Source organism: Trichosporon asahii (genome assembly GCF_000293215.1).
Source record: "Trichosporon asahii var. asahii CBS 2479 unplaced genomic scaffold scaffold00071, whole genome shotgun sequence".
Taxonomy (NCBI): Eukaryota; Fungi; Basidiomycota; class Tremellomycetes; order Trichosporonales; family Trichosporonaceae; genus Trichosporon; species Trichosporon asahii.
The window spans coordinates 660,804-687,120 of NW_014040854.1; the positions used below are offsets into that span (position 1 = coordinate 660,804).

At 58.4% G+C, this 26,317-nt stretch overlaps 9 protein-coding genes across 9 annotated transcripts; 5 read left to right on the forward strand and 4 right to left on the reverse strand.

Moving 5' to 3' along the window:
• Positions 1 to 1,400: 1,400 nt before the first annotated feature.
• On the reverse strand, positions 1,401 to 3,655 carry A1Q1_05090 (uncharacterized protein; the record flags this gene model as incomplete). The annotated part of the gene is made up of 6 exons (XM_014321897.1): positions 1,401 to 1,590; positions 1,642 to 1,682; positions 1,726 to 1,792; positions 1,881 to 1,915; positions 2,111 to 3,246; positions 3,502 to 3,655. The coding sequence occupies 6 exons, from the start codon at positions 3,653 to 3,655 to the stop codon at positions 1,401 to 1,403; spliced, it is 1,623 nt and encodes a 540-aa protein (XP_014177372.1).
• Positions 3,656 to 4,778: 1,123 nt separating this feature from the next.
• On the forward strand, positions 4,779 to 5,788 carry A1Q1_05091 (uncharacterized protein; the record flags this gene model as incomplete). The annotated part of the gene is made up of 3 exons (XM_014321898.1): positions 4,779 to 4,963; positions 5,257 to 5,563; positions 5,741 to 5,788. The coding sequence occupies 3 exons, from the start codon at positions 4,779 to 4,781 to the stop codon at positions 5,786 to 5,788; spliced, it is 540 nt and encodes a 179-aa protein (XP_014177373.1).
• A 261-nt stretch (positions 5,789 to 6,049) lies between these two features.
• On the reverse strand, positions 6,050 to 7,279 carry A1Q1_05092 (uncharacterized protein; the record flags this gene model as incomplete). The annotated part of the gene is made up of 3 exons (XM_014321899.1): positions 6,050 to 6,649; positions 6,784 to 6,924; positions 7,085 to 7,279. 3 exons carry the CDS (start codon positions 7,277 to 7,279, stop codon positions 6,050 to 6,052), a joined length of 936 nt encoding a protein of 311 aa, XP_014177374.1.
• A 2,141-nt stretch (positions 7,280 to 9,420) lies between these two features.
• A1Q1_05093 (endosomal protein, Vps27p) lies at positions 9,421 to 11,659 on the reverse strand (the record flags this gene model as incomplete). Its single annotated transcript, XM_014321900.1, has 3 exons — positions 9,421 to 10,403; positions 10,441 to 11,532; positions 11,608 to 11,659. 3 exons carry the CDS (start codon positions 11,657 to 11,659, stop codon positions 9,421 to 9,423), a joined length of 2,127 nt encoding a protein of 708 aa, XP_014177375.1.
• A 1,006-nt stretch (positions 11,660 to 12,665) lies between these two features.
• On the forward strand, positions 12,666 to 18,206 carry A1Q1_05094 (DNA-directed RNA polymerase ii largest subunit; the record flags this gene model as incomplete). Its single annotated transcript, XM_014321901.1, has 4 exons — positions 12,666 to 12,749; positions 12,809 to 12,881; positions 12,931 to 18,085; positions 18,155 to 18,206. 4 exons carry the CDS (start codon positions 12,666 to 12,668, stop codon positions 18,204 to 18,206), a joined length of 5,364 nt encoding a protein of 1,787 aa, XP_014177376.1.
• Positions 18,207 to 18,449: 243 nt separating this feature from the next.
• On the reverse strand, positions 18,450 to 21,090 carry A1Q1_05095 (uncharacterized protein; the record flags this gene model as incomplete). Its single annotated transcript, XM_014321902.1, has 8 exons — positions 18,450 to 19,439; positions 19,738 to 19,809; positions 19,861 to 19,890; positions 19,959 to 20,242; positions 20,285 to 20,487; positions 20,560 to 20,668; positions 20,712 to 20,761; positions 21,032 to 21,090. The coding sequence occupies 8 exons, from the start codon at positions 21,088 to 21,090 to the stop codon at positions 18,450 to 18,452; spliced, it is 1,797 nt and encodes a 598-aa protein (XP_014177377.1).
• A 1,556-nt stretch (positions 21,091 to 22,646) lies between these two features.
• On the forward strand, positions 22,647 to 23,657 carry A1Q1_05096 (uncharacterized protein; the record flags this gene model as incomplete). Its single annotated transcript, XM_014321903.1, has 1 exon — positions 22,647 to 23,657. One exon carries the CDS (start codon positions 22,647 to 22,649, stop codon positions 23,655 to 23,657), a length of 1,011 nt encoding a protein of 336 aa, XP_014177378.1.
• A 62-nt stretch (positions 23,658 to 23,719) lies between these two features.
• Positions 23,720 to 25,133, forward strand: A1Q1_05097 (uncharacterized protein; the record flags this gene model as incomplete). Its single annotated transcript, XM_014321904.1, has 2 exons — positions 23,720 to 24,747; positions 24,794 to 25,133. The coding sequence occupies 2 exons, from the start codon at positions 23,720 to 23,722 to the stop codon at positions 25,131 to 25,133; spliced, it is 1,368 nt and encodes a 455-aa protein (XP_014177379.1).
• A 429-nt stretch (positions 25,134 to 25,562) lies between these two features.
• Positions 25,563 to 26,303, forward strand: A1Q1_05098 (uncharacterized protein; the record flags this gene model as incomplete). The annotated part of the gene is made up of 2 exons (XM_014321905.1): positions 25,563 to 25,766; positions 25,902 to 26,303. 2 exons carry the CDS (start codon positions 25,563 to 25,565, stop codon positions 26,301 to 26,303), a joined length of 606 nt encoding a protein of 201 aa, XP_014177380.1.
• Positions 26,304 to 26,317: the final 14 nt, after the last annotated feature.

Consider the following 26,317-nt stretch of genomic DNA (forward strand, 5'->3'; position numbering starts at 1 on the left):
CAACTGGTGGAGCAGTGGGGAAGAACTTACCTCTTCATCGTTGAGCTGCTGCTCGGTGGCCAAGCCACCCGCCGCCGGACAGGTAAGGCAATGCTCAGCAACGACTCCTGGTCTTCCTCATGTCAAAAGAGTCATCAATGCGCATGGAAGAATTACTGAACATGGTCTGGCTTGCAGCGGTGAGTTGCATGATCCTGGCACGAGAGGCAGTTCCCCCACGGCGAGGTCGGCTTGTCAGGGTGTCGCCACCCAGCGACCGAAAAGGAAGACTCACTGAAATGTCCCGCAGTGGAGTTGAGGAATGATACAGGACCGAGGTCATCAGAGTGATGCCAAGTTGATGTCTGCTAAGTGTTGCGAGTGTGAGGATTTGGAGGAGAAAGGCGCGGAAGAGATGAGTGGAGAGTGAGTTGAAAGAAGTTGGGGAGGAAGCCCCTCGATGAGCGTGTTATATATCGCTCAGACCCCAAGCCAGCACGCTGCAAACGCTGTGAGCAGCTGTGTGCCGACGAGAGGTGCGCTAGCTGCGCTGTTCGCACCATTGCTGTCGGATTAGTACCAGGAACAGCTGCGCCCTCTGCGCCCCCACCAATTGCGCCCTCTGGTGTTGCTTCACCCTCGGATCCCCGGGCCGGTACCGATGACGCATCGCACCCGTTCGATGGTCGTGGGGCGCAACGGGCAGCTGTGCCGCGGTCTGAAGACAGAGGCGTTAGCTCGGCGCAGGACGCGCCTCCCATCAGTCGGCGCAGGCGGCTTGTTCTGACCTGTAGCGCTGGAGCTCTGAAGAGAAAGCGAAGTCGCGGATCGCGGAGACGTCGTTGCGCGTTGCTGATAGCGTCGCCCTTTCGACATGCTCGGCAGCGACTAGGCACCAGATCGCACGCCAACGGTTTCACCTGTCACTCGTAACCACGTTGATCATCTCTTCACCGATCCCAACCTCAGTGACTGTTGGCAGAGTCTTAGAGACAGCACATTGCTGAAGCGGCGCAGCCAGGGCATGGCTGATGACGGAGTGGAGGATCATGGCATTAGCAGAGCTCGCCAACTGGGTAGTTCGGGATGACGGAAGGGGATGCGCCGAATCAAGATGCGTTCTGAGTATTTCGGTCGGTCTGGGGAAGCGGCACTGTTTGTAATGGCTTGTGCGTTATAGAGCAAGGATGCGGCCATGGGAGGTGCGTGCGATCGTTCCGCTGGCGTCAGGTTCAGTGATCGGTATGCGGTGTGGAGCCCCATGGACGGGACCAAATCTCATCTGGAGGTTGTGGCACCAGTACAAGTTTATGGCCAAAATCAGTGCTCGATGTCGAACGACAGCGTTCTTCCCGGATTTCAGCATTCAACTTGCATCTTTTTCGACCTTTAACTAATCAAGCCTAGAGCTGAGAAGTCGCTTAAGCGGCCTCCTTGGCCATGCTCTCAGCCTTCTCTTTCACGGTCGAAATATCTCCGACCATGTAGAAGGCGGCCTCGGGGATGTCGTCGTGCTTGCCCTGAAGGATCTCCTCGAAGCCAGTGATGGTATCCTTGAGCGGGACGAGCTGTCCCTTCATACCGGTGAAGATCTCGGCCACGGCGAAGGGCCTAAGGGTGTTAGTTGACTGTAGAAAAGGATGGAAAAAGGTCGAGGCTCACTGAGACATGAAACGCTGGATCTTACGAGCGCGCTCGACAATCTACACGTCAGCACGCTTCAAAAGCGCCAAAATCGCCACTTACGAGCTTATCCTGCTCGCTCAATTCATCCATACCAAGAATGGCGATGATGTCCTGGAGCGACTTGTACCTGTAGAAGTCAGAAGAAGTCGATGGGGGTTGAAACACCAAGTGGCGGATTGTGCCACAGTGGAGGCCGGAATCAAATTGATACGCACTGCTGGAGGACCTGCTGGGTCTGCGAGGCGACGTTCTGGTTGTCAGCGGAGCTCAAATGACGAAGCAAGCGGCCAAAACAGACGAAAGACGGTCAAAGTGGCCCAGGTGGAACGAGGTGGCATGTTGAATGGCGGTGCCACAGATGATCCCCACCGGGATCAAATTTCCACGTGACACCATCCGAGTCAGGGTCCACCTCGGCTGACGCAGGCACGGCAAAGATACTCACGTAGTGGCGCTCACCGACAACACGGGGGTCAAGCATACGGGACTTGGAGTCGAGAGGGTCGACGGCGGGGTAGATACCGAGCTCGGCAATACCACGGGACAGGACGGTGGTGGCGTCAAGGTGCGCGAAGGTGGTGGCGGGGGCGGGGTCAGTCAGGTCATCGGCGGGGACGTAGACGGCCTGGACGGAGGTAATGGAACCCTTCTTGGTGGTGGTAATACGCTCCTGCATACCACCCATGTCGGTGGCGAGAGTGGGCTGGTATCCGACAGCGGAGGGGATACGACCGAGAAGCGCAGAGACCTCGGAACCGGCCTGGGTGAAACGGAAAATGTTGTCGATGAAGAGAAGCACGTCCTGGCCCTCCTCGTCACGGAAGTACTCGGCGATGGTGAGACCGGTAAGGGCGACACGGGCACGGGCTCCAGGGGGCTCGTTCATCTGACCGAAGACGAGAGCGACCTTGGAGTCACCGTCAAGGTTGATGACACCAGACTCGATCATCTCGTGGTACAGGTCGTTACCCTCACGGGTACGCTCACCGACACCAGTGAAGACGGAGTAACCACCGTGGGCCTTGGCGATGTTGTTGATGAGCTCCTGAATGAAGACGGTCTTGCCGACACCGGCACCACCGAAGAGACCAATCTTACCACCACGGGCGTAGGGGGCGAGGAGGTCGACGACCTTGATACCGGTCTCGAGGACCTCGGCCTTGGTGGACTGGTCGACGAACGCGGGGGGGTCGGCGTGGATAGGGCGGATGGGGCCCTTGATCTCACCACGCTGGTCAATGGGCTGACCGATAACGTTGATGATACGGCCGAGGGTGCCGTTACCGACGGGGATGGAGATGGGAGCACCAGTGTCGACGACCTTCTGGCCACGAACAAGACCCTCAGTACCGTCCATGGCAATGCAACGGACGGTGTTCTCACCGAGGTGCTGCGAGACCTCGAGGACGAGACGGCCGCCCTCAGGCTTGGGCTGGCCCTCGGCGAACTGGACATCGAGAGCGTTCAGGATAGCGGGGAGCTCCTCAGTGTCGAACTGAACGTCGACGACGGCACCAATGACGGTCTTGATGTGGCCGGTCTGGACGGCAGAGGGGGTGGCGTACGAGCGGACGGCACCGGCTGAAGTAATGTTAGTTGGATGTTGATCGACGTCTAACACGTTTGTGACTTTTCTTTCGGTCCTCCACGTCCCTTCTCATGTCCCTGGCTGGCTCCGCCCCAATAACTCTCCGACCGCCCTTTTTTCAATCGCAAACGTCTACGCTCCCGTCGTACAGCTCCCAACCGACTCTGTTTCCATCCATAACTGTTCGTGGCGATCGGCTTGAGGTAGAAGAGGACGTGTGCGAAGGACCGAAGTGCACAACTACTTACCCTGCTGGGCGACCTTGGGGGCAGCAGCCTGAACGCGGGGCTGGGGGAGGGCGGTAGCGGCCTTGGCAGCGGTGGTGAAGAGAGCGGCGTTGGCGCGAGCGTTCTTGGCGCCGCGGCGGGCGACGCGGATGGCAGAACGAGTGACGAGGGTCATCTTGCCGAGTTTTGAGAGGTGAGTGAGGAGGAGAGGAGGGAGGAGGAGATGGAGTTGGGAGGAAAAGAGTGTAGGCGAGGGGGGAGTGAGAGACGCGGGCATAGCGGGTGCTTCCGGCGAGACGGCTCGCCTTTCCGTGGTGCCACTTGGACCGGCCGGGTTTTTACTCGTCATAACTCCGAACTGGGCTGGTCCAGAGGTGCGATTGGGTGGAGTGTCACTGCAGCCAGCTGATTAGGGGCCATCCAGGCAGCGTAGGAGAAATCGATCGCCCAGCAATTGGTCCCGCACCCTGGCCAGCGACTGTCTTCGACCATTTCGTCCGAAGCAAGCAACCAGAGGAACCACTACCATCCTCGTCAGGAGCACGTCAGGTGCGTCTGCCAACGATGCACGCCCTCGCACTCCAGTTTAAGCCGAACCCAACAAGCGATCTGACCCTCCACGCGCTTGACTTTCGTTCGGCGACCATCCGTCTCCCATCCATCATCGCTCGATGAACACCGATGCATGCACCCCTACTTGTGTCCCGCAATGTATGGTATGCATCCTTACTGCACTTTTGCATACTAAGGCTCATGTCCATCGGTTGTTTGCATGGTGTGAATTCGCGGCTGATGGTGCCGAGCCGTACCTCTTGTACGTCATGTAGCCGAGACTGTCACTCCAGATAGCCAGGTGCACCGAATTCGACGCTGGAATATTTCATCAGCCACCAAAGTACCATAGTACGCCCGCTGTCACGCCCACAAGTACATCTGCGGCTTACGAAAACATTTTGATTGTTTTCTCAGCCTTCCTGCTCTGCTGCTCGCCATCAAATGCCAACGCCGTGCCACAAGACCTGCGCAGCTGGGTGCGAAGAGAATGTTGGGCATGCTAGTAGTGGTTAGCGCCAGGCTAGTTTCAAACGTGTTGCGCCCCTCAGGTCTGCACAGTCACGTGAAGGGGGCTTCACTAACCCAAAATCAGAAGGGCGCACCTATCCAGGCACCTGCCTAACAGGCCTATCTGGACCGTGCCTCTCCGTGGGTTTCAAGCAGCAAAAGTCAGTCCAGCCCGCGACGTCGGGCAGCGACGAAAAGTCGAGATTCGGCTCGTGACAACCACCAACACCCACACCATGTTCGGCCTCTCTCGACGCATGTTCTCGACGACGGCGCGCGTCGCCAACCAGATCGCCCAGTCGCCGGCGCACGTCACCCCCGACGTCCTCCCGCCAGTGCTCGTCCGCCTGATTCAGCGCAGCATTGCCGGCCGCGAGGACGCCAAGTCGATTGACCTCCCGAATCCCTTCCTTCCCTCGAAGTGAGTTAGCGACGGCTTTGGGACGGGCTGCAAGACATCATGGGATCCAGGGGGTCGCTCATGACGCCTCTCTTTGGGGCGGAGTTGCTACGAAGTTGGACCTTAGCGGAACAACAATACCTTGTCCCGCATTGAAGTGTCTTCCTCAGCCTCGCGTAGCGTCGCAGCGTGCTCAACGCTCTGAGCAGGGGAATCATGACTCGGACGATGAGCAGGCAGCCTCATCACCTCGCCTGAGGTTTCGCACATCGAATCTGAGCTTCGAATTCTTCGAGGTGACAGCTGACATGCAGGCCGAACGGCTCGTGGTGCCCGGCATGGATCCCGCGCCGCCGACAGAAGCAGCTGCTGCAGCTGTACCCTGCTCACCTCCTTCCGCCGTCGCCCATCAACCCCGTTGAGCCTGTGCCCGTGCAGTGGCCGTCTGGAACGGTCATCAACTGGGTCGGCGAGTACAAGCCCAAGGAGTACAAGTCGATTTACGCCAACCGTCGCCAGCTCTTCAAGGGCCACAAGCGCGAGCGGGAACGTGCCGAGCGCAAGGCCGAGGTCGACGGCCGTCTCGAGACTATGGACGCGAGGATCGCCGAGTGGAAGGCGGTGAGTATATCGAGTGTCGGGTTGTTTCTTCGTCCTTGGATGGTGCCGTCTGCTCCTTTGCCTGGACTGCTCTGTCCCTGAGGGAACTGCAGCGAAGAGCACAAGTTGTATGCGACCGTACATCTGCGCGATTTGGGAACCGAAGAGTGTGTGTAGAGCTGTCGCTGACAATCACAGGAGGTCGCCGAGAACAAGGCCAACTCGAGGTCGACGCTTCCGTTCTAAACATCTCACCCCCTCTCATCGTGTATTATGCATTATTCATCGGAAAACGCCATACTCAGAAGCTCTCGGGTCACTAATGGACAGGTACCCGCTACCGGCAGGTAGCGAAGCTGGCAAGACCCAGTCGATCATACCTTCAGCGTCAAGCCAATATCATCTGCAACGAACCCATTCACGGCACTGTCCAGACAAGCAAAGTACATCAAGATGGGTATATAATATCTCTAAGACTAGCACTGCACACCTTCGCCTTTACGCCTTCTAGGCGGAACCGGGGGCGACGCGGAAGAGGCGCTCGTCGACGCCCATGGCGGGCTTGCCGAGGGCCTCGAAGCGCTTCTCCTGGTCGGCGCGGATCTTCTTGGACGCCTCGACCATGGGCCAGAAGTACTCGTCGTGCTTGTAGCTCCAGTCGACGTTTCCGCCGATCTCCTTGATGAGCTCGTCGCCGGTGAAGTAGCCATCCTTGATGCTCTGGGCCGTGTCCTGCTTGAGGATCTTGGCGGCCGTGCGCGCAGGCATGACGGGGTTGAGGAGGGCGAAGAAGCCGCGCAGCATCCAGCCAATCTGCTGGAAGTGCAGCTTGTAGAGCACCTCCGGGGCGTGGGTCTCGAGGTTGGACAGCTGCTCGGTCGCGGCACCAATCGAGGGGAGGTCACCCTGGCGCTTGCCGCCGAAGTTCTGGATGATGACGACCTGGCCAACGTCGCCGACGCAGAAGTCACCGGCGCGGTCCATCATGAACGCGTTCGGGAGCGGGCGGCGCTCAGCACCAGGGGTGATGTCCTTGTTCGGGAAGAAGTAGATGATCGGGCGGCCCTCGGGGTCGAAGCCGGTGAAGTGAGCGAAGCCGTTGCGGCACTGTAACTGTCAGCACTACTGCGTACACAAAGAGGGCGCAAGGTGCCTTCGGACGCTTTGGCGATCGCCGCCGCAGCGTGCAAGCCCGTCCATAGAGCGTCCGGGGCCCGCTACCCGTGCCTGTTTGTGCTCACCTCGTCCTCGACCTCCTTGGCGAAGGCGTCAATGTCGTACATGTTGCGGTCACGGCGCCAGGCGATGGTCTTCTCGATCGCCTCGATCGTCTTCTCGACGGTGCCGTGCACCTGGTAGTATCCGTTGATGCGGCCCTGGGTCTGTGGTCGCTGTCAGCTTCTCGTCCCCACTTCACCGAGCTGGGCCGGACTGTCTAAGCTAATGTTCAGGCACTGGCGCGGGCGACAGCAGTCGCGCCGGCGTCTGATCACCGCGCTAGGCGTTGCCGCTCTTGCCGCTTGCCGCTGACATTCTACTCACGAAGAACATGTACTCGCGGAGAATCAGGGGAGAGCGAGTGGTCTTGTCCTCGCCATCGGGAGCAGTGTAGTCCTCGGCGTTGAAGTGGGCGGCGACCTTAGCGATGGCGGCCTTGTCCTCCTCCGAGAGCTGCGAGCCCTTGACGGGGAGCGCGGGGGGAGTGAGGAGCTTCTCAAGCGTAGCGGACATGGGCATGGTTGCAGGTGGGTATCAGTCGTGTGGTCGTGGGGCAATCGTCGAGGGGCAGCCTTAGTTGCAGAGCAAGAGCACGAAGCACGGGGGCGAGCGTGAGTGGTGAAGCGTGGGGTAACGAGTGAAGATTGGGAGAGCGGGTGACTGTCAACAAACGCCAGCGATATATATGTCCCTTGCGCGCCCATGTCGCATCCCATCCCGAGACCCGCGAGGTCGGACGTTAGCCCTTCTCGGGCATCGAGGGCATGCATGGATGGTCTGCTCATACCCGCGATACCCGGCGATGGAGAGCGCGCATGACCGGGGGACCGGGGGACCGGGGGCTCCATATGGTGCTCACCTGGGCAAAGCGGCCCTTAGCCCTGCCGCGCCTGGCCGCCTGGCGCTGCCGGCTCAGCCGGGATATGCGGCTGACTGCACGAACTCCAGGGCCCACGGCGCATCCACCCCGTCCCTCCGGCCGCCAGGAGCACCTGCGCGCCTGCGCTGGTGACCATGCACTAACACGAGCTATTCACCATTTCATCCTCACCTGCAGTGCTGGGAAGCAAATGGGCCCCCTGGGGGATTACTTCTTTCAGGTCCCACTGTGTCGCCAGACCACTTGCTGCTGAATCTCTGCAGTATTGTGATGCCCGGGCCAAGTCTCTCAAGTCGTACGAAAGAGGAAGCTCATGAGCAATTGACATGAACTCCTTTCAGCAATCATCTAGCTCCGTGTATCGCGGGCATCACCCGGCTCAGCGGCATCAGTGCCGTAGCGCCGTAGTCGTTGCAATGAATGCAGGCGTGTCCGGTCCCGGCTTCCGGTGCTGCCGCCAATGCCATTTGGGTCGTCTTTGGGTAGACGAAGCGCGCGCCGCTTGCGTAGCTGGCGCAGAGCTCAGACTACGCTGGGACGCAGCAACAGCGCATAGACCGTAGACTAACTGCTCGCTTCTGCCCTGACGTTGGGCGTGGGCGGCACTGCCTGCCTGCATGGTTCGGACTTGTCGTGGAGGCTCCAACACCATTGGCACTGGTTCCGGTCGCATGGCTGCCCGGCCTTTGTCAATGCTTACCCAAGCCAGGACAAGCTTGCATGGCAGGGATAAGCGATGGAATGTTTGTGGCCGGTCCGGCAGGAAACTGACCCAAGCAGCATTCTGACCCTATCCTCGTGACGACCTTTTGTCCTGGCAGTTGATCGAGAGGTCAAACTCTCTTGCAGGTTGGCGATCTGCTACTCACTCCACCGCCGTACGCAAGTCTGCATGAATCCCGAAATGTACTGAGGTCCGAGACCCACTACCGGTGACAAGAGCGGAGGGATCCACGCGCAAGCGAGTATGCCTTGGAGGCAGAGTCTGTGGAGGTGCGGCGTATTCTCTTCGAAGGCCAGTGATGAGACGGTGCGGGGCAGGGCGCACGGCGAATTGACGCCGTTCAGGCCGATCAGGCCGTTTTCGGACGCGAATCGCGTCTCGTGGCCAAGCTGATAGCTCATGGAATGTACGTCAGCATTGTCAGCCAAGATTCTGGTGCAGTACTGCACGTGTTGGACGTTCCGAGTCGGCTACTTTAGGTCGTCAGGGGGGTGAAGCTCTGCATGATGTGCCAGTAGCTAGTATCGGGCAAAGTGCGCACTTGAAACGGCCCACAGGTGAGGTTCCCGACGATCCCGAAGCGCCCATCGCCGAGATCGAGCGAGAGCTAGTGGCCGAGTTTCAACGGACTAGTGAGCAGAGGTTCACTTCGGCTCACGGTCCGTTCGGGCGATGATCGGATGCAAGGAATGCGGCTATCAGCGGCACGGTCGTCAGTGACCTCATGGAATGATAGTCTGCGACAGCAGCTGGTGATCGGGCGCGAAGTCTTCTCTTATCTGGTGCAGAGTTGAGTTGCCCGACTGATCGCTGTGATTGGCGAAGCTGAGGCACGGCGAGGGATAGTTAAGCATATGAGATCGATAGAGTTGCTTGACGACGATCCCCAATGGGTCGAGCGGCAGAACTGGACGATTTGCAGTGTATGCTTCGAGTGACGCTTCGTGCAGATGAATGTTTACATGATGACCTAGTAACATAAACAACTATGACAAGAGATGGTAAGAATCGTAAGATATGCAAACATTCTTCGCTAGACACTTCTGACTAAAGCTCTCAAAGCTCGATGAGGAGAGCTTCCTGCGGCTGTTGCTGCTGCGGCTGCTTGGCAGGCTCGGGCAGCGTGCTCGGGGCGCTCGGGAACATCGCGGGCGTGTAGCCCGGGTGCTGCCACTGTGACTCGTAGCCCTGCCACTGCTGCTGCTGTTGCTGCTGAGGAGGCTGGTGTTGTTGCTGAGGGGGTTGCTGCTGCTGGGGAGGAGACTGGTGATGCTGCTGGGGAGGCTGGGTCGGTTGCTGCTGAGGCGTTTGCTGTTGGGGGAGGGGGGCGTATGCCTGCTGGGGTTGAGGGGAGGCGAGCGACGCAATGCTCTTGACCGGGCTGGTAGGGGCAGATGCGGGAGGGGCACTGGGGCTCAGCGCCGCCTCTGGCGACAAACCAGGGGCCGACGGTTGAGCGCTCGGGCTCATGGGAGGCTCCATGGAGGGAGCGGAGGGTTGAGCCTGAGCCTGGGGAGGCGCTGAAGGGAGAGCGGGATCAGGTGCCCCGACGCCGTACGTCTGCGGCTCAGCAGAGACCTGCAGTGGCTGGTACGACTGATATTGCGGCTGGGGCGACTGAGCCTGAGGATGCGGAGACTGAGCCTGGACGTTGTAGCTCTGCTGAGACTGGTGAGTGTGCTGAGGCTCGATTGGCTGGTTGAGCGAAGCCTGGCGAGAAGGCGGCGCCCATTGCTGCTGGGCGTACGGCTGGTAGAAGGACTGCTGCGGAACTGGGACCGAAGGGTACATGTGCGAGCTCGACGACGCGGCCGGGACCGGCGGCGCGTACTGCGGAGCATACGCTTGCTGAGGCGGCACGTACTGCGGGTAGCCGTTCGAGTACTGCTGGGGAGGCGCGTACTGCTGTTGAGGGTAGTACTGCTGAGAGTACTGGCGCTGCTGCTGCTGCTGAGCAGCGTACGCCTGTTGCCCGTCCAGAATCTGCCCATACAGCGTCACAGCCTCCGACAGCTTCGCCTGCATCTCAGACAGCATCTCTGGAAAAGTTAGCTTAGTAATCGCTCGAAGACTCACGCTTCTTGGTCGACTTCTCCTCGTAATTGCGCTGCAGCTTCGGGGCCACAGCCATGGCTTGCTGGTGCAAGACGTGGGCGTGCGGGAACCGCGACAGGTCGCGCTCTCCGTAGGCCGTCATCTGCTCCATGGTGTTCGTGAACGTAAGAAGTGTGTCGGTCTCGCGAGGCTGCAGGTCGAAGGTCGGTAGGGGCTTGAACTCTGGCTCCTCACCGACCGGCGCTGAAGGAGCTTGTTCCATGTCCCGTAACGATGCCTCGATGGCGAGTCGCATCTGCTCGTCCTCGCTCATGTCACTGCGCAGAGCAATCGGAGGTTCACTTGGCTGCAGCTGACCGGGCTGCGACTGCGCGAGACTGAGCTCGATGGCACGCTGAAGATCGGCATCGAAATCGCGCCGACTGCGTGGTGTGCGTCCCGGAACTGCCGGAGCGGGCTGGTTCTTGCCGGCCTTGACCCAGCAGGATTCACAAACGCGGACGGGCTCCTTGATGCCGAAGCGGGGCAGAGGCATGGTGCGCGAGGAACACTCGCCGCAGAATACCAGACCACAATTTCGACAGTGGTGCTTTCGGTTCGTGAAGGTGAAGGCTGTTCGACAGCGCATACAGGCGTCGGCGTCAACCCACGCCGGTGCCGTGGCCGTCTCGAGCAGGTGATCCGTGGGCGCATTGACTGGCGGGGGTGGGAACTTGATCCCGCCATTCTTCAGATCGTTGTACACCTCAGGAAGGTACGACAGGGCAGGCTTGTTCTTGAAGGCGAGGGCCCACTGCTGCAACAGATTCAGCGCCATGTTGCGCACTTCGGGGTTGGTCGCTGGGGCCTTGATGATGGCACTCATCTCGTCCGTGAACTCCTTGCTCGCGATCTCCGCCAGGAAGTGGTCGCCACCGTTCTTGATACACGTGTCCACGAGCGACAGGCCGTACATCTGGACTCGCTGGTTCTTGCTAGCGATACGCAGTTTCAAGGCTTGCATGGCGGGCTTCGGGTTCACCGCCTTGGAGCGAATCATGTCGGTGACCTCAAGGTTCAACGCAATGTCCTCCCCTTGAGGATACGGAAGCTTGAGCGGGGAGCATGCTTTCTCTGAGAATTGGGTAAGCAACAGTCATTCCACGGCTAGTGGCAACGATGTGGGTGTCACACCCTGCTGTCACTCACCGACGAGCTCCTCGTACTCCGTGTTGGTACCGCCACCCCAAAGCCACGACATGGTGTAGGGTCTGGTGGACTAATGTGTCGACGAAGTGATCAAGGGAGGTTGACTGGGCGCCCTTGACGCCAACCCGCTCAACGGAGGGGTGTGAAGCTGGGGGAGGCGATGACGAGTCGCTGTATCTCGGTGGGCAGAGGTCGCAGGAAAGGGTGAGGCTAGCTGAGAAACCCGTCGATGAGACCAAAGCTAGGCTGGGAACCACAAGTTGGAGGTCGGTGTGATGTGAACAAGCAGTGGTCGGTGTCGACGTTGGATGGAATGGTATATGCACTGCTGAGAGAGATGACACCTCGGACCTGGTCGTGGCTCGGTAAGCGGCGAGCGTCATCGACAGCGCGGTGACGATCGCGCCACATGCCCGCTTCGACTTAATGCCGACAGTGATTCAGGGTTGGCTTGCCACCAGCTGGCCCACTGAAGGAGTCACTATAGCGACCAACAATCAGGTGGCCATACTCAACTACATCACCCTCATCCTTACCCCATCCCGTCGCCAGCAGCACTCTAGCGAGCGTCGCAACGCATCGGGTCAAAAGAGAAGCCGTCCGAATCCACATCCGCCACTACGACCTGCCGACTAGGCGAGTTGCGCGCGGTAAAGATCGGAATCGCGACTCGACAGACGAGGTGGTTTCAAACCATCTTTCAACCTCGGTTTGGCATCAATCGCATCGCGACAGGTCCAATCGGGATTTGTGAATAACCCTCGTCGTCTCCGGGACTGGATTCGGTGTCGATTTCTTCGAGTAGGCCGTGGTTGGAATCGCTTCGATCGAGACGACGCGTGTTGGGAGCTTCCATCCGGTGTATTATTGTTCTGCGAGCCTCTTCGCTTGCCCATTCTTCTTTTTTCGCTTTCTTCGGCATCTCGCGTATTGCTGGCGCTTGTGTCTGCGTACTGGAGACGACTTGACGCTCTCAGTGCACGGTTTAATTATCAAAACAAACAAAAACATCTTGGATTGAGCGCCTCGGGCACCAGCGATTAGTCACTCTCGGCACCATGACTGTCACCTTCCCTTATTCGTCCGCGCCGGTGAAGCGGATCAAGGAGATCCAGTTCGGTGTCATGAGTCCAGAGGAGATCGTCAGTTGCCGGTGCGGGGATGGAGACTAACCAAGCAGAAAGCGTACTCCGTCGCGAAGATTGAGCACCCGGAGGTCATGGACGAGAACGGCAAACAGAAGGTCGGCGGTCTGATGGACCCTAAGATGGGAAGTGAGTATACACCTCATGAAGCCCTCCGGAATCAGTGGCTTATCGTTAGCTATCGACCGTAACTTCAAGTGTCAGACGTGTTCAGAAGGAATGGCCGAATGCCCCGGCCATTTTGGTCACATCGAGCTTGCGCGACCCGTTTTCCATGCCGGATTCATCGTCAAGGTGAAGAAGATCCTGGAATGCGTTTGCTACTCGTGCGGCAAGCTCAAGGTCGACATGCGCGACCCCATGGTCCAGAACATCGTCCGTCGCATCAAGCCTCAGCACCGTCTCAAGGCAATCTGGGACCTTGCGAAGGCGAAGAATGTGTGCGAAGCCGACTCTTTGGAGGAGAACGATGCGGAACAGGACGAGTACGGAGAGAACAGCGGCCCCAAGCCCAAGACTGGACATGGAGGATGCGGTCACCACCAGCCCGCTTACCGAAAAGAGGGCCTGAAGTTGATCGCTGTCTTCAAGCCCTCCAAGGACAAGCAGGAGGAGGGATCGGAGCCGGAGCGCAGAAACATCTCTGCTGCTGAGTGCCACAACATCCTGAAGAAGATCCCTGATGAGGATCTTCTCATTATGGGTCTCAACGCCGAGTATGCGCGCCCCGACTGGATGATCCTCACCGTTCTTCCTGTGCCTCCTGCCGCTGTCCGCCCGTCCATTTCTGTTGACGGTGGTGCTATGCGCTCTGAGGATGACTTGACGTACAAGCTTGGTGAAATCCTTAAGGCCAGCGCCCAGGTTCGTAAACTCGAGGCAGAGGGTGTTCCGCCATCGGTAGTGAACGAGCACTTCGACCTCCTCCAGTTCCACGTCGCGACCTATATGGACAACGATATCGCCGGTATCCCCCAGGCTCTGCAAAAGTCCGGCCGCCCGGTGAAGGCCATCCGTGCTCGTCTGAAGGGCAAGGAGGGTCGTCTGCGTGGTAACCTCATGGGCAAGCGTGTCGACTTCTCCGCCCGTACCGTCATTACGGGAGATCCAAACCTTCAGCTCGACCAGGTCGGTGTGCCGCGCAGTATCGCCATGACTTTGACGTACCCGGAGCGAGTGACGCCTTACAACATCAACTATCTCCAGCAGCTCATCAACAACGGTCCAGCCACTTACCCTGGTGCTCGTTACTATGTGAAGGATACCGGAGAGAGAATAGACTTGAAGTACCGCAAGTCTGGAGAGCCGATTCCTCTGCAGTTCGGCTGGATCGTCGAGAGACATCTGAAGGATGGCGACTACGTTCTTTTCAACCGTCAGCCGTCTCTCCACAAGATGTCTATGATGAGTCACCGTGTCAAGGTGATGAACTACTCGACCTTCCGTCTCAACCTCTCGGTCACGTCACCGTACAACGCCGACTTCGACGGAGACGAGATGAACTTGCACGTCCCGCAGAGTGAGGAGACGAGGGCAGAGCTGTCCCAGATCGCTTGGGTTCCCCGACAGATTATCTCCCCGCAAGCCAACAAGCCCGTCATGGGCATTGTCCAGGACACGCTCTGTGGTGTTCGAAAGTTCACCCTTCGAGACAACTTCTGCGACTGGGCATTCGTCCAGAACCTGCTGCTGTGGCTGCCGGACTGGGATGGAACTATCCCCCCACCTGCCATTCTGAAGCCCCGACCAATGTGGACGGGCAAGCAGCTGGTTTCCATGTGTATCCCTAAGGGTATCAACATTGCGGCTCACGACAACGAGCGCCCGTCGCCCATCGATGTGACCGACCAGAACGTTCTCGTTGACAATGGAGAGTTGGTCTATGGAACGATCACCAAGAGCATGGCTGGTGCCGCGTCCAACGGTCTCATCCACGTCATCTTCCGAGAGCTTGGTCACATCAAAGCTCGCGACTTCTTCTCGGCCATGCAGCGAGTCATCAACTTCTGGCTCCTCCACAACGGTTTCAGTGTTGGTATCGGAGACACGATTGCAGACAGCGCGACGATGGCTGCCGTCAACAACCGTCTTGTGGAGGCCAAGGACACGGTTCAGGCGTTCATCAGCGAGGCTGAGAACAACAAGATGAAGCCCCGACCGGGTATGACGATCCGTGAAACTCTGGAGGCGGCGGTGTCCGGTGAACTCAACAAGGCGCGTGACTGGGCTGGTAAAACGGCACAGGACAACCTAAAGGCGGACAACAACGTCAAGCAGATGGTTGTCTCCGGTGCCAAGGGTTCGTTCATCAACATCTCTCAGATGTCGGGATGTGTCGGTCAGCAGATCGTCGAGGGTAAACGTATTCCGTTCGGTTTCCGACACCGCACACTCCCCCACTTCTCGAAGGATGACTACGGACCGGAATCTCGTGGTTTCGTCGAGAACTCGTACCTCCGTGGTCTGACCCCTCAAGAGTTCTTCTTCCACGCCATGGGTGGACGTGAGGGTCTCATTGACACTGCGGTCAAGACTGCCGAGACGGGTTACATCCAGCGTCGACTTGTCAAGGCCATGGAGGACCTCAAGGTCGGCTATGACGGAACCGTGCGCAACTCGGGTGGTGATATCATCCAGTTCCTCTACGGTGAGGACGGCATGGATGGAGCCATGATGGAGAAGCAGACTCTCGACACTCTCCGCTTGTCGGACGCGGCTTTCGAGTCGAAGTACAGGGTGGATGTCCTCGGCGCTACGGGAGGCTTCAAGAAGGGAACTCTGGAGGCTGGTATCGACCAAACATCGGTCGATCTGCAAAAGCTGCTGGACGAGGAGTGGGGTCAGTTGGTTGAGGACCGAAGGTTACTTCGAGAGGAGATCTTCCCGGACGGTGACCCAGGACACCCTCTGCCGGTGAACATCAAGCGTATCATCCAGAACTCGCAGCAAATCTTCCACATCGACAAGCGTCTGCCGAGTGACCTCGACCCTGCCTACCTCATCGAGAAGAGGCAAGCTCTCTCCGACTCGCTGGTTGTGGTCCGTGGCGACGATCCGATCTCTCGGGAGAGCCAGCGCAATGCTACGCTGCTCTTCAACATTCTTCTCCGGTCCCAACTGGCGACTCGCCGAGTTCTTGAGGACTACCACCTTAGCAGGGTGGCGTTCGATTGGGTTTGCGGAGAAATCGAGACGCTGTTCAACAGGGCCATCGTGGCCGCGGCCGAGATGGTGGGAACGCTTGCCGCGCAGTCTATTGGTGAACCCGCTACCCAGATGACGCTCAACACCTTCCATTACGCTGGTGTGTCCAGTAAGAGTGTCACCGGAGGTGTGCCGCGTCTGAAGGAGATCATCAACGTCGCGACCAACATCCGTACGCCGGCTACCAACGTCTACCTCGACCCAGAGTACAGCAGGACGGAGCGCGATGCCCATCAGATCTCGCGTAAGCTGACGTACACGCGTCTGCGAGACGTGACTGCTTCCGTGGAGATCTTCTACGACCCGAAGCTCGACTCGACGGATATCGAGGAGGACAAGGAGTTCGTCGACGCATTCTTCGCCATCCCCGACGAAGACATTCGTCTCGAGCTTCACTCGCCGTGGCTGCTGCGTCTGGAGCTTGACCGTGCCAAGGTTCTTGAGGGTGGATATGAGATGGCCGACATCGTCAGTGCTATCGTCAGCACCGTCGGAAAGGACATGTTCGTCATCCACTCTGAAGACAACGCCGACAAGCTCATCATTCGTATCCGTGTCGTGGCGGAGGAGAAGATGGACGGCGAGGAGCTCCTGGGCGACGAGGACATGTTCCTCAAGCGAATTGAGCTGACGCTGCTGGATGGAGTTGAGCTTGGTGGAATCCCTGGTATCACCCGTGTGTTCATCTCTGAAGGCAAGCAGACCGTTCTTTCGCAGAAGGGAGAGTATGACCAGCAGCAGGAGTGGTTCCTCGAGACCGACGGTATCAACCTGCAGCAGGTCATGGCCGTCGACGGTGTCGACTTCACGCGTGCCTACTCGAACAACTGTTACGAGGTCTGGCAGATTCTCGGTATCGAGGCTGGCCGCAACGCCCTGTATAAGGAGTTGCACGGAGTCATTGCTTCTGGTGGTTCTTACGTCAACTACCGTCATATGGCGCTTCTCTGTGACCTCATGTGCAACAAGGGTCACCTCATGTCGATTACCCGTCACGGTATCAACCGAACCGATGCTGGTGCGCTGTCCAGGTGTTCGTTCGAAGAGACTGTCGAGATTCTTCTCGAGGCCGCTGCCGTCGGTGATGTCGACGACTGCCAGGGTGTCGCTGAGAACGTTCTTCTCGGCCAGATGGCCCCTATGGGTACCGGCGCGTTCGACGTCTCGCTCGACCTCGGCATGCTCAAGGACGTCATCGTTGACCACCGTCTGCCGGTGCAGATCGCTCTTGCCCAGAAGGGTGCTGGCGGCATGACGCCTGGTGGTGCCATGACGCCTTACGACAACATGTCGCCCATGTGGAACGGTGGTGGCATGGGTGGTGTTGCGTCTGCCTCGTTCTCGCCGATGCAGACCAGCAACAACGACGAGGGTGGCTACGGTGCCATGCCCTACGGCATGTCTCCCATGCAGGGCGGACAGTCACCGTACGCTCCCGGCGGTGCTGGCTTCTCGCCGACGTCTCCGTTCGCCACGGCCACCAGCCCGTACCAGCCGACCTCGCCTGCCTGGGGCGGAGCGGGCGGCATGTCGCCTTGGGTTCCGCGGAACCAGGGCTACGGTGCGACGTCGCCGTCGTACTCCCCGACGTCGCCGCAATACAACCCGACGAGCCCGAGGTACTCCCCGACGTCGCCGTCGTACTCTCCGACGTCTCCGGCGTACTCTCCCGCTTCGCCCGCTTACGGTGGCGGCCGCACATCGCCTGGCTACAGCCCGACGTCTCCGGCGTACTCGCCCACGTCGCCGATGGGCGCGACCTCGCCGCGGTACTCGCCCACTTCTCCGCAGTACTCGCCTGCCTCGCCTGCGTTCTCGCCGACGTCGCCTGCCTACTCCCCCACCTCCCCGCAGGCGTTCCAGGCCACGTCGCCGAAGTACTCGCCCACGAGCCCTGCCTTCTCGCCCACGAGCCCGTCCTACTCCCCCACCTCGCCCGTGTACAGTCCCACGTCGCCTTCGTACTCCCCCGCGTCGCCCGCGTACTCGCCCACCTCGCCCGTGTACAGTCCCACGAGCCCCGGCGGTCCTGGCCAGCAAGGACAGAACGGCGCCGCCCAGTCGCGCGGCTGGGGTACCGCCGGCCAGAGCAGGTACTCGAGCGACCCGAGCTGGAGCAAGAACAAGAAGTAGGCGTAGGCAAGGGGAGAAAGTGTCGAGACCGTGTGCGATTTCCGTTCTGGATTGAAGTGACTTAGTGATCGAGGGATCGGCGAGCGACAAGAGGGCAAGCACCGTGAAATTAGATAGATGAGTGTGAGCCGGCGCCGTCGAGATGGAGGATGGCTTGCGATTAGTAGTAGTAGAAGGGAGCCAGTGGTAGACCCAGAAACACAGGTGCCCATATCATCATTGTACCTGAACTCCATTCCGCAAACAATGCATTTTTAACTTGGACTTTGCCTGCAGCAGCTTTGAGCAGATGATCGATACATGCATACAACAGAATGCTTCAAATGTGGCTATATGATACAGTTTTGAGCAGGTTGTCGCTCACTTCTTCGGCGCGAAGAAGCTCTTGATGTCCGGTTTGCCCTTTTTCTTCGGTTTGCTTGAGGAGCTGGACGTTGAGGTTGGAGGGCGAGGCTGGCGTGGCGGGCTCCCGCCTTCCTGCAATGAGAGCGCAAAATGGAAGTCCTCATGTTCCTGCTTCGTGGCGCGCTTCCACTCCTCTGCTTCCGACGAAGGGACATGGTCGGGCAGCACGAAGCGCTCAGAGCACTTTGGACACGACCACCCAGACTCGTCGCCCTCTTCCTTCTCCCCAACAGCTCGGTCGGCAGCATCGTCCGAGCCATCAGCAGCCAGTACCGGTGTCACCGAGCCCGAGGCGGCCGAGGTTGAGCCAGAGTCAACACTGATAGGAGTCGCTGGAGTGTTCGAAGCCGAAGACGACTTGGAGAGGAAGGTCTCGATACCCTTCGGCTGCTTTCGACGTTTAGCCTCGATCTCAGGTGCCTTGGACACGGAGCGCTCTCGCTTAAGGCTCTGACTTTTGGGGTCAGGCGCGTGGTCCTGCACCTCCCGTCCCTTCTCCTCACTACTCCTCGGCCCCTCCTCTTTCTTGGCGGCCCCCTTACTGAAGAAGCCCTCGATCCCTCTCTGTCCAGCTTCCAGCTTCGCGAGCCCCGTGAACTGAAGGCTGATGTTCGTGAGCTTGATGCGCTCCTGCTTGCCAATATTGTCGTCCCAGAGCTTTCGGCCGTACTTGGCAATGTAGTCGGCATCAAGGTGACGAGTAAAGGGGAAAGGCATCTGCACAGTGCGGTGCTGCCAGGGATTCGCCGCCAGCGCTGATCGTGTGGACAGCACGATAGTCTTTGGCCATAGTCCGGGTGTCACCTCTCGCGACTCGCGGAGGCGCACCGCTAACTCGCCGGCTAGCACTGAAAGCCAGTGGTAACCGCCAGCGGTCGAAGTCACGGCCGGTATGGTATTCTTCGAGGCGAGCATCGACTTGACGCTAAGTTTCTCCTTCACTGTCTGTCAGTACGGCCGCAGTTAGAGGTCCTACCCTCGGTATGGTCTATTCCCTGATGGTTAGCTCATACAAACGTCATGTAGCTCACTCTCAAGACATTGTAAACCCAAATGCTCTCCTCGCCGAACTTGGCTTGCAGCTCATCCAGCGTAATGGGGCTGGAGTCAGCTACAGCGGGTCCGCCACAGCTTACAGCATGTCGTTCACAGTCTTAGCCCCAAATTCCTCCGCGATAGCATGTCCGAGCTTTCCGCCAAGGAAGCGGATCTGCCGTCAGCTTGGGGAGTATACCTAGCTTACGTCTGTGAAATCCATAGGCCCGAGGAAAGCTGGTGTCGCTGAGTGTCGAAGCACGGTCTGGTTATTTGGCTTCTTCCACGCCGAGCAGAGCTGCGGTCAGCCCGGATACCCGCCCTTTCATACCTTTGCCAAAGTCTTATTATGTCCGATACCCTGCGAGTCAGCTCATGCTGCTATTCGGAGCTTACAGCGGAGCAAGTGTAGTGCAGTCTATTCCACACCTCTTCCCTCGTTGTGGCTGTGATCTGTGCGCCGATGCACAAAGCCCAGTCCTCCCACGTGTCAGGTCCGTCCTCTTCTTCGCCATCATCTTCCTCACCCTCAACCTTGACCTTGTTCGGGAACAGATTACCGGCGTTGGTCCAGTCAACTGGTGGAGGGGGTGGGAGCGGCGAGTCGAGCCCGTCAGGGGCGTCCTCTGGAACAGCCGAAAGGTAGGGAAAGCGCTTCAAAAGCTCATCGAGAACCATGGGCGTCAAGTCGAGGAAGGCTTCATCAATCGACGCTTTCTCTGCTTGTCAGCTTACGTGAGCACCTCCGAGCTTACCAAGCTCCGCCTTCGGTGCCATCTCGCGAAACACGGCCAGGATCTTCAGACTTTCTCGCCGATACGGATCCAATGACACCTTTTGGGTCTGCCGGTCTACCTCATCCCAGTACCCCGCCTCAGACTCGCCCTCGCGGTAAGTCGGCACGTGCTGCACGTATAGGTGGGGGCACGCCTTCTTCGCGTCAACAATGGTCGTCATTCTGATGTCAGCTGTGAAGATGAAGGTTGTGGCAAGCGTGGTCTGCGAAGGCAGGGTAGAGAAGGTGACTCACCGCTTGATACCGTAAGCCCTCGCTGGGTAGTTCACCGCAATGATGCTGTCCCACTGAGCGCAGATGAGCGGAACGTCGTCAGGTAAGCCCAGGCGGACTTGTTCAAACTCTGTACTATCAGCTATCGTGTGTGGAAGTGAGCTGCAACGTACGCGCATAGGCACCGTCGATGTCCAAATGCGCAACGACGCGCAGCGGATTGCTGATTGTCAGCCAATGTTAGGCGTCTCAGCCGATTATTACAGCCTCGGTGCTAGACTCTCCCTCTACCAGGGTAGCAAGCGAGTGGTCCGAGATGCAAAGCTAGTGCTGTGCTCGGAGGTCTCTAGCTTGTTCTGGCGCGAAGAAGAGGGCATCAAGGACAGAGACAGCTCCACCGAGGGCATCGGACCACTCACTACACATTCTGCGCCGAGCTGCTTAGTAGATGACTACTCGTCAGCTCTGCAGAAAGCGGGTTTCTCGAGCTCACCGATAGGTGACTGGTCCGCCAACTTTCGGACCCGCTTGGGGCCCGTTGCCGAAGAACATGGCGCGTTGTTGCAACAGGTCGGTGACGGAGTGGTCCGTAATGTTGCCTGACCACCCTGGTCTCCAGACGCGTCATGTCAAAACAAATGACGCGGAAGCTTTTGGTCCGCGCTGGGTGAGTCAACCGGCCTTGTCTTCGATTCCTCGCGGGGTACTCCTACCACTCCCGATCATCTCACGCAAATCGCGCTATACGATACCCAGGTACGAGCAGTACGATGTCGAGCGCGGTGTTCACCTGGAACCTCGCCTCTGAATATGTTCTATTGAGCGCCCGCCTCATGCAGCGGAGGTAGGACGGGACATCGACCAATTCAGTGACACATCCTTGCGCGGCACTGTAACTTCTGACCCGATTGGCGTTGCGCCTGCGGGCAGCTACCATTGACCACTACGCAGCGCGAGACTGCAAAGTCTCGCCATTCAACCTTCGACGTTTGGAGTGCCGCTCACGATCTGCTTGACGACACAGGGGTTTAGGGATCCGTGACGAAGGGCCGAACCCGCCCATCTCGATCCTTGATCATCGACCCTCAGACCTCGAGCTCTGTGTCGTACGCTCACCAGATGACAGCGCCCGGTGCCCAGCGGAGCGATGGTGTGATGATGAGTGCAACTAGAAGCATTGAGGCTGCTCATCGATTACCCGCCCTACACAAGATACGGATTTTCGATACTACATTTCACCTCGAGAACGCGTCCATGCAATTCATGAATCGGGTGTACATATCCAAATCGCCTCGATTCACTTCAACGCTTAGGGTGCTCATAACGGGAGACGTTGACGAGTCGCTCAGCGCTGAGGTTGTATCACTGTAACAATGCAGCAGTGAGTGATCAACAGTGTCCAAAACGGTGCTGGTGTCTCTTCTCTGCCGCCGTTGTTCGCCCAAAGCTCATTCATCGCTGAGCAATCAGGAGGAGTGAGTTAGATGGCTGCTTCAACAACGGACAATGACTGACAGAGCTCCCCTCTCCAACGATGATGTGATGAGCGCCCCACCGGTCCGTTGCCCGTAAGAGCTACCATCTCCGTCCTTGGGGGAGACAACACAAGGCACAAGGACGGCCTACGACCCAGAGCCGTCGTCCAAAGGACAGCCTCAGCGCAACGGATGCGCCCTCCCGTCCGCACAGAGGGGCAACGGTGTCAGATACGCCGATCCAACCGTCATGGGGCGAGCTCGTTGCGAGGGGGGCATCCTAAGGCCCCCTCCGATCCTCCCAGATCCTCAGCCTCCACCCGGCCAGAGCAGCCAGTCGCCTCAGCAAGCGGCGGCACGTTACACCCACGCACTCTTTCAACTCTTCCTTTCCCTCCTTTCACCTCATCAGCGTCATCACCTTGCCAGACGCACCTCCTCTCCCCACCTGTACCCAGCCCCCGTCACCTAGCACCCTTCCCGTAACCTTCAGGCCCCTCTCTGCCCCCCTTTGTGACTCGCTCGCCGTCTCATGCCTCGCCGCAGGGTCCTTTGACGGCCTGAACAAGTGCAGACAAGTGAGCAACTAGTCTTCCGACTTCTCGAGATTATCCTTACGCGACAGAAATCACCATGTCGGCGCCTACTCAACAGTCCTCCGCAAATGGTCCGTCGCCGTTGACCAGCCTACGGCCAATCTTTCCTAACTCCGATGACCCGCTGTCAGCCGTGCAGATTCTGCAAGTTTGGGGCATCTGGCCCGACCTGAAGCGTGGCCGTAAGAGCCTTACCCGCCCATGGGAGCCGTTCTATCCGCCTTACATCACACGCACGCTTGAGCAAGAACGGCAGTCGTATTCGAACGGAGAGACGTATATGGCCAGGGCCTCTGCGGCAGTCATCTCAGAGCTCTGGACTGACGCGAAGAGGGGAGACTCTCGTCTGAGTGAGCCGAGCAACTGGGTCGCCGCCACCGTGTCAAGCTCTCTCGTTCATCCGGCAGTCGACAGGATCGATGCCTCCGACACCCTTCCTCGCCCCATCAACGTCTTGTACCTGACCATCCCCAACAACAAGGTTAGGCTCTTCGAGGGCATCGGTGTCGTCGGCGTTCGCGATCCCCGAGCCAAGAGTGTGCGTCTGCTCGAAGTGAAGAGGCTCAAGAGGCATACAAACCAGCTTGTGGTCCACCTTGAGCATATGGGAACCGCAACACCGTCTGCCCGGTCGATTCCCCAGGGCACCACCTTCGACGTCGCCCCTTTTTGCGGTATCAAGACGCGCAATGCAGAGCTGCGTGCCATTGCGGACCTTTCGAAGAAGAGCGCAAGTGCAATGGATATGTTGTGCCTGCCGCATCTTCCGATTGCTAGAGTTGAAGAGGATGATGAGCTTGTCAAGACATACCGCCCAGACCCTAGCCGCCGCCTGCGAACTGTCCCCGACAGGTTCAACCGTAGGGCTTGGAATGCCAACAACGTCTTTTCACCGTCTCCCGCCTCAGTTCATCCCCCTCCTGCCTCTATTCCCGGGCTGGCACCTGATGTCCCAGCCCATCAGCTCGACCACGTTCCAAACCCTGTCAACGCGGTGCTGCAAGATGTCGATCAACTCGATCAAGGCCTCGTGATGGTTCAAGCGTAAGTAGAGTGTTCAGTCCACTACTAACATCCAGGCCTCATGGTACCCGCGACGAGGAAGTCACCATGTCAATTCTGATGCGCCACCACAATGCCCAACGCCAGAGCAAGATTCTCATCTGCGCTCAGACCAACGCAACTGTTGACAAGCTCTGTGAGCGTGCCATGGAGCTCTTCCCCGCAGGCGTCGGACGTAACTTCGTCGTCCGTTACGGTGACGATGGTCGGTTCAACCACTCGGTCCAGGAAGTCTCGGTGAACGGCCTCGCGCGTCAGCATATCCTGGTCGGTGAGAGCAGGCAGGCTCTCGAGTATCAGAGTGGGCGTGAGCTGGAATCGTACAACGCAGGACTTATCAGCGAGGACGAGTTCACTGAAATCATCGACGACATCGTGGTCAAACTCAAGGCACTCAAGAACCAACGTGCCGACGAGGAGGCCTGGCGCTGCGAGATCCTGAGACGCGCCAAGTTCGTTTTCAGCACTTTGGGGTCGTCCGGTGCCGACATCCTCGACACCTGCCAGTTCGACCTTTTGATTGTTCACGGGGCCAACTGCGTTCACGAAGCCACGAGTCTGATCCCACTCCGCCATGTCGACCGCGTTGTTCTCTTCGGCGACCGCCGACAGCTTCAACCCATGGTGACTGACGTCAGCCGTTGGATCGGCTATAACCGCTCAACGTACGAGCGAATCATCGACGGCGGCTACCCCTGTTGGCTGCTGGACACGCAGACCCAATACCATCCAACAGTTTACAAGCAGGTATCCTTGGTGGTTTATGAAGGAAAAGTGACGAATGGACAGGGGACCCCGGGTCTCCTCGCTTGGCAGAGTTGGGCACCTGGTTGGGGGCCTAACACAATCGTCAACGTACCAGGTGAAGAGAAGGACACTGGCAACTCTTTCAGCAACGCCGACGAGGTGAAGGCCGTGTTCGACGTTTTGAGGTCAATCTTCGACCTCTGCCTCATGGAACCAAAGGAGGTTCGCGAACAGTTCACCATTGGAATCGTCACGCCATACAGCGCTCAAGCGTCGGCCTTGCAGCGGGCCACGAACCTTCTCACCGTGCCACCCCACATCTCTCTGAAGTGAGTCGGGTGTTTCCTCGATGCAGATCGCATAACTAACTCGCAGATGTGGAACCGTCACTGCTCTCCAAGAGCAGCAATTCGATGTGTCAATCGTCTCTTTCGTGCGCACTTACTACCCCGGCTACCTCAACAACCTCAGCGAAGCCAACGTCGCCGTGACCCGGGGCACACGTCTGAGGGTCATCGTCGGTGATACCACGTTGATGTCCGAAGCGCAGCTCTGGGGCTCTATCCTCGAGTGCTCGACTGCAAACTTGATGGAAGTGAGTATGCGATACATGCCAGAGGAGTCACTAACTTGCCAGTGGAACGAATCTTCCAACCCTCGCCTGCAGCTCTCGACGAGCCTTCCTCCCTCTTCCCACAACCTGATCAACCCTTGACTGAATGTGCCATCCATGCATAAGCACTCGCCCACCTAAGAGTCGAGAACAAGCATCACTCGCAAGTCTCACCCATCCTCTACGACTGTACAAGCCCCGTCTCACTTGCCACATTGTGCCAACTTCTCGCACGCCACCAAGCCAGATCATGGTCGACCCAACGACCTCTGCTATTGATCAAGCCGTTCGAAGACTATAAGAAAGGTCTGCAAGCAGTCAGACACTGAAGTAGGAGAAGAAAAAAAGCTGTTGTGATACAGCAACTACCGAAGCCCGGTTTGTAACATTGCCAATGTATCATAAATCTGTGAACTTCCTCTGGCTACCTTACTAAACTCGCGAAATTACGATTAACGCCACAGTAACTGACGATGCCGCTAATGAAGGCTTTGCAAATCGCATCGCACAACATGAGTTCCGAGGTTCGCTATGATGATAACACGATCGGTGGTGACTCAATTCGTGGAGGAGAGCAAGGAGTCTGAACCTTCCACTAAGGCTCTGAGGTGTCGATCTGTTCGGGACGATCGGGGGCTGCGATGCAGGGCTCCTGCCTCGCCTGTGGCGGCGAATCACGCGGCCAACGGTGGTGTGGAGGACGTCCTTCGTCTCACCCTTGGGCGCTACACACACGTACGCAGACGAGCTACGTCATGGTCCTTTGTTATACGCCTTTTGTACCGGCCTCGTCCTTCCGCTCATCTCTTCGCATTGTGAAGCCGCCGTTGCTTCTTGCGCCCAGAAGAAGGGCTGGGGCGTAATCGATAGTCAATCACATACCTGTTGGCCAGCCATGGTGCGACATGCTCTGCTCTACCAGACCTCAGCTCTTGTGCCCTTAGACCCTCACGGGCAGCCAGCTGGATGCTTCCGAAGAGGTCCGCCGACGGCAAACGCTCTATTCCTTCAGCGGCATCACCCTACTGGCTCTTGGCTCCCGTGAACTTCCATCAGCGTGCAGCAGGACTGCTCCGGCTCTACTCATCGCTGAGCAATCGCAAACCAGCACTCGTAACCAACATTCTTCTCACTCTGCACGAAGAGCAGCTCAAGCTCCCAGCCGACGCGGAGCGCGTTCCCGATACTGTTCAGGCCCTCCTCCGCACTGTTTTCTCCTCGTCTACGGGTCACTTCGACTCACCGCAATCCCCATCTCTTGCTCAACCCTGACACATAGTCGAGAC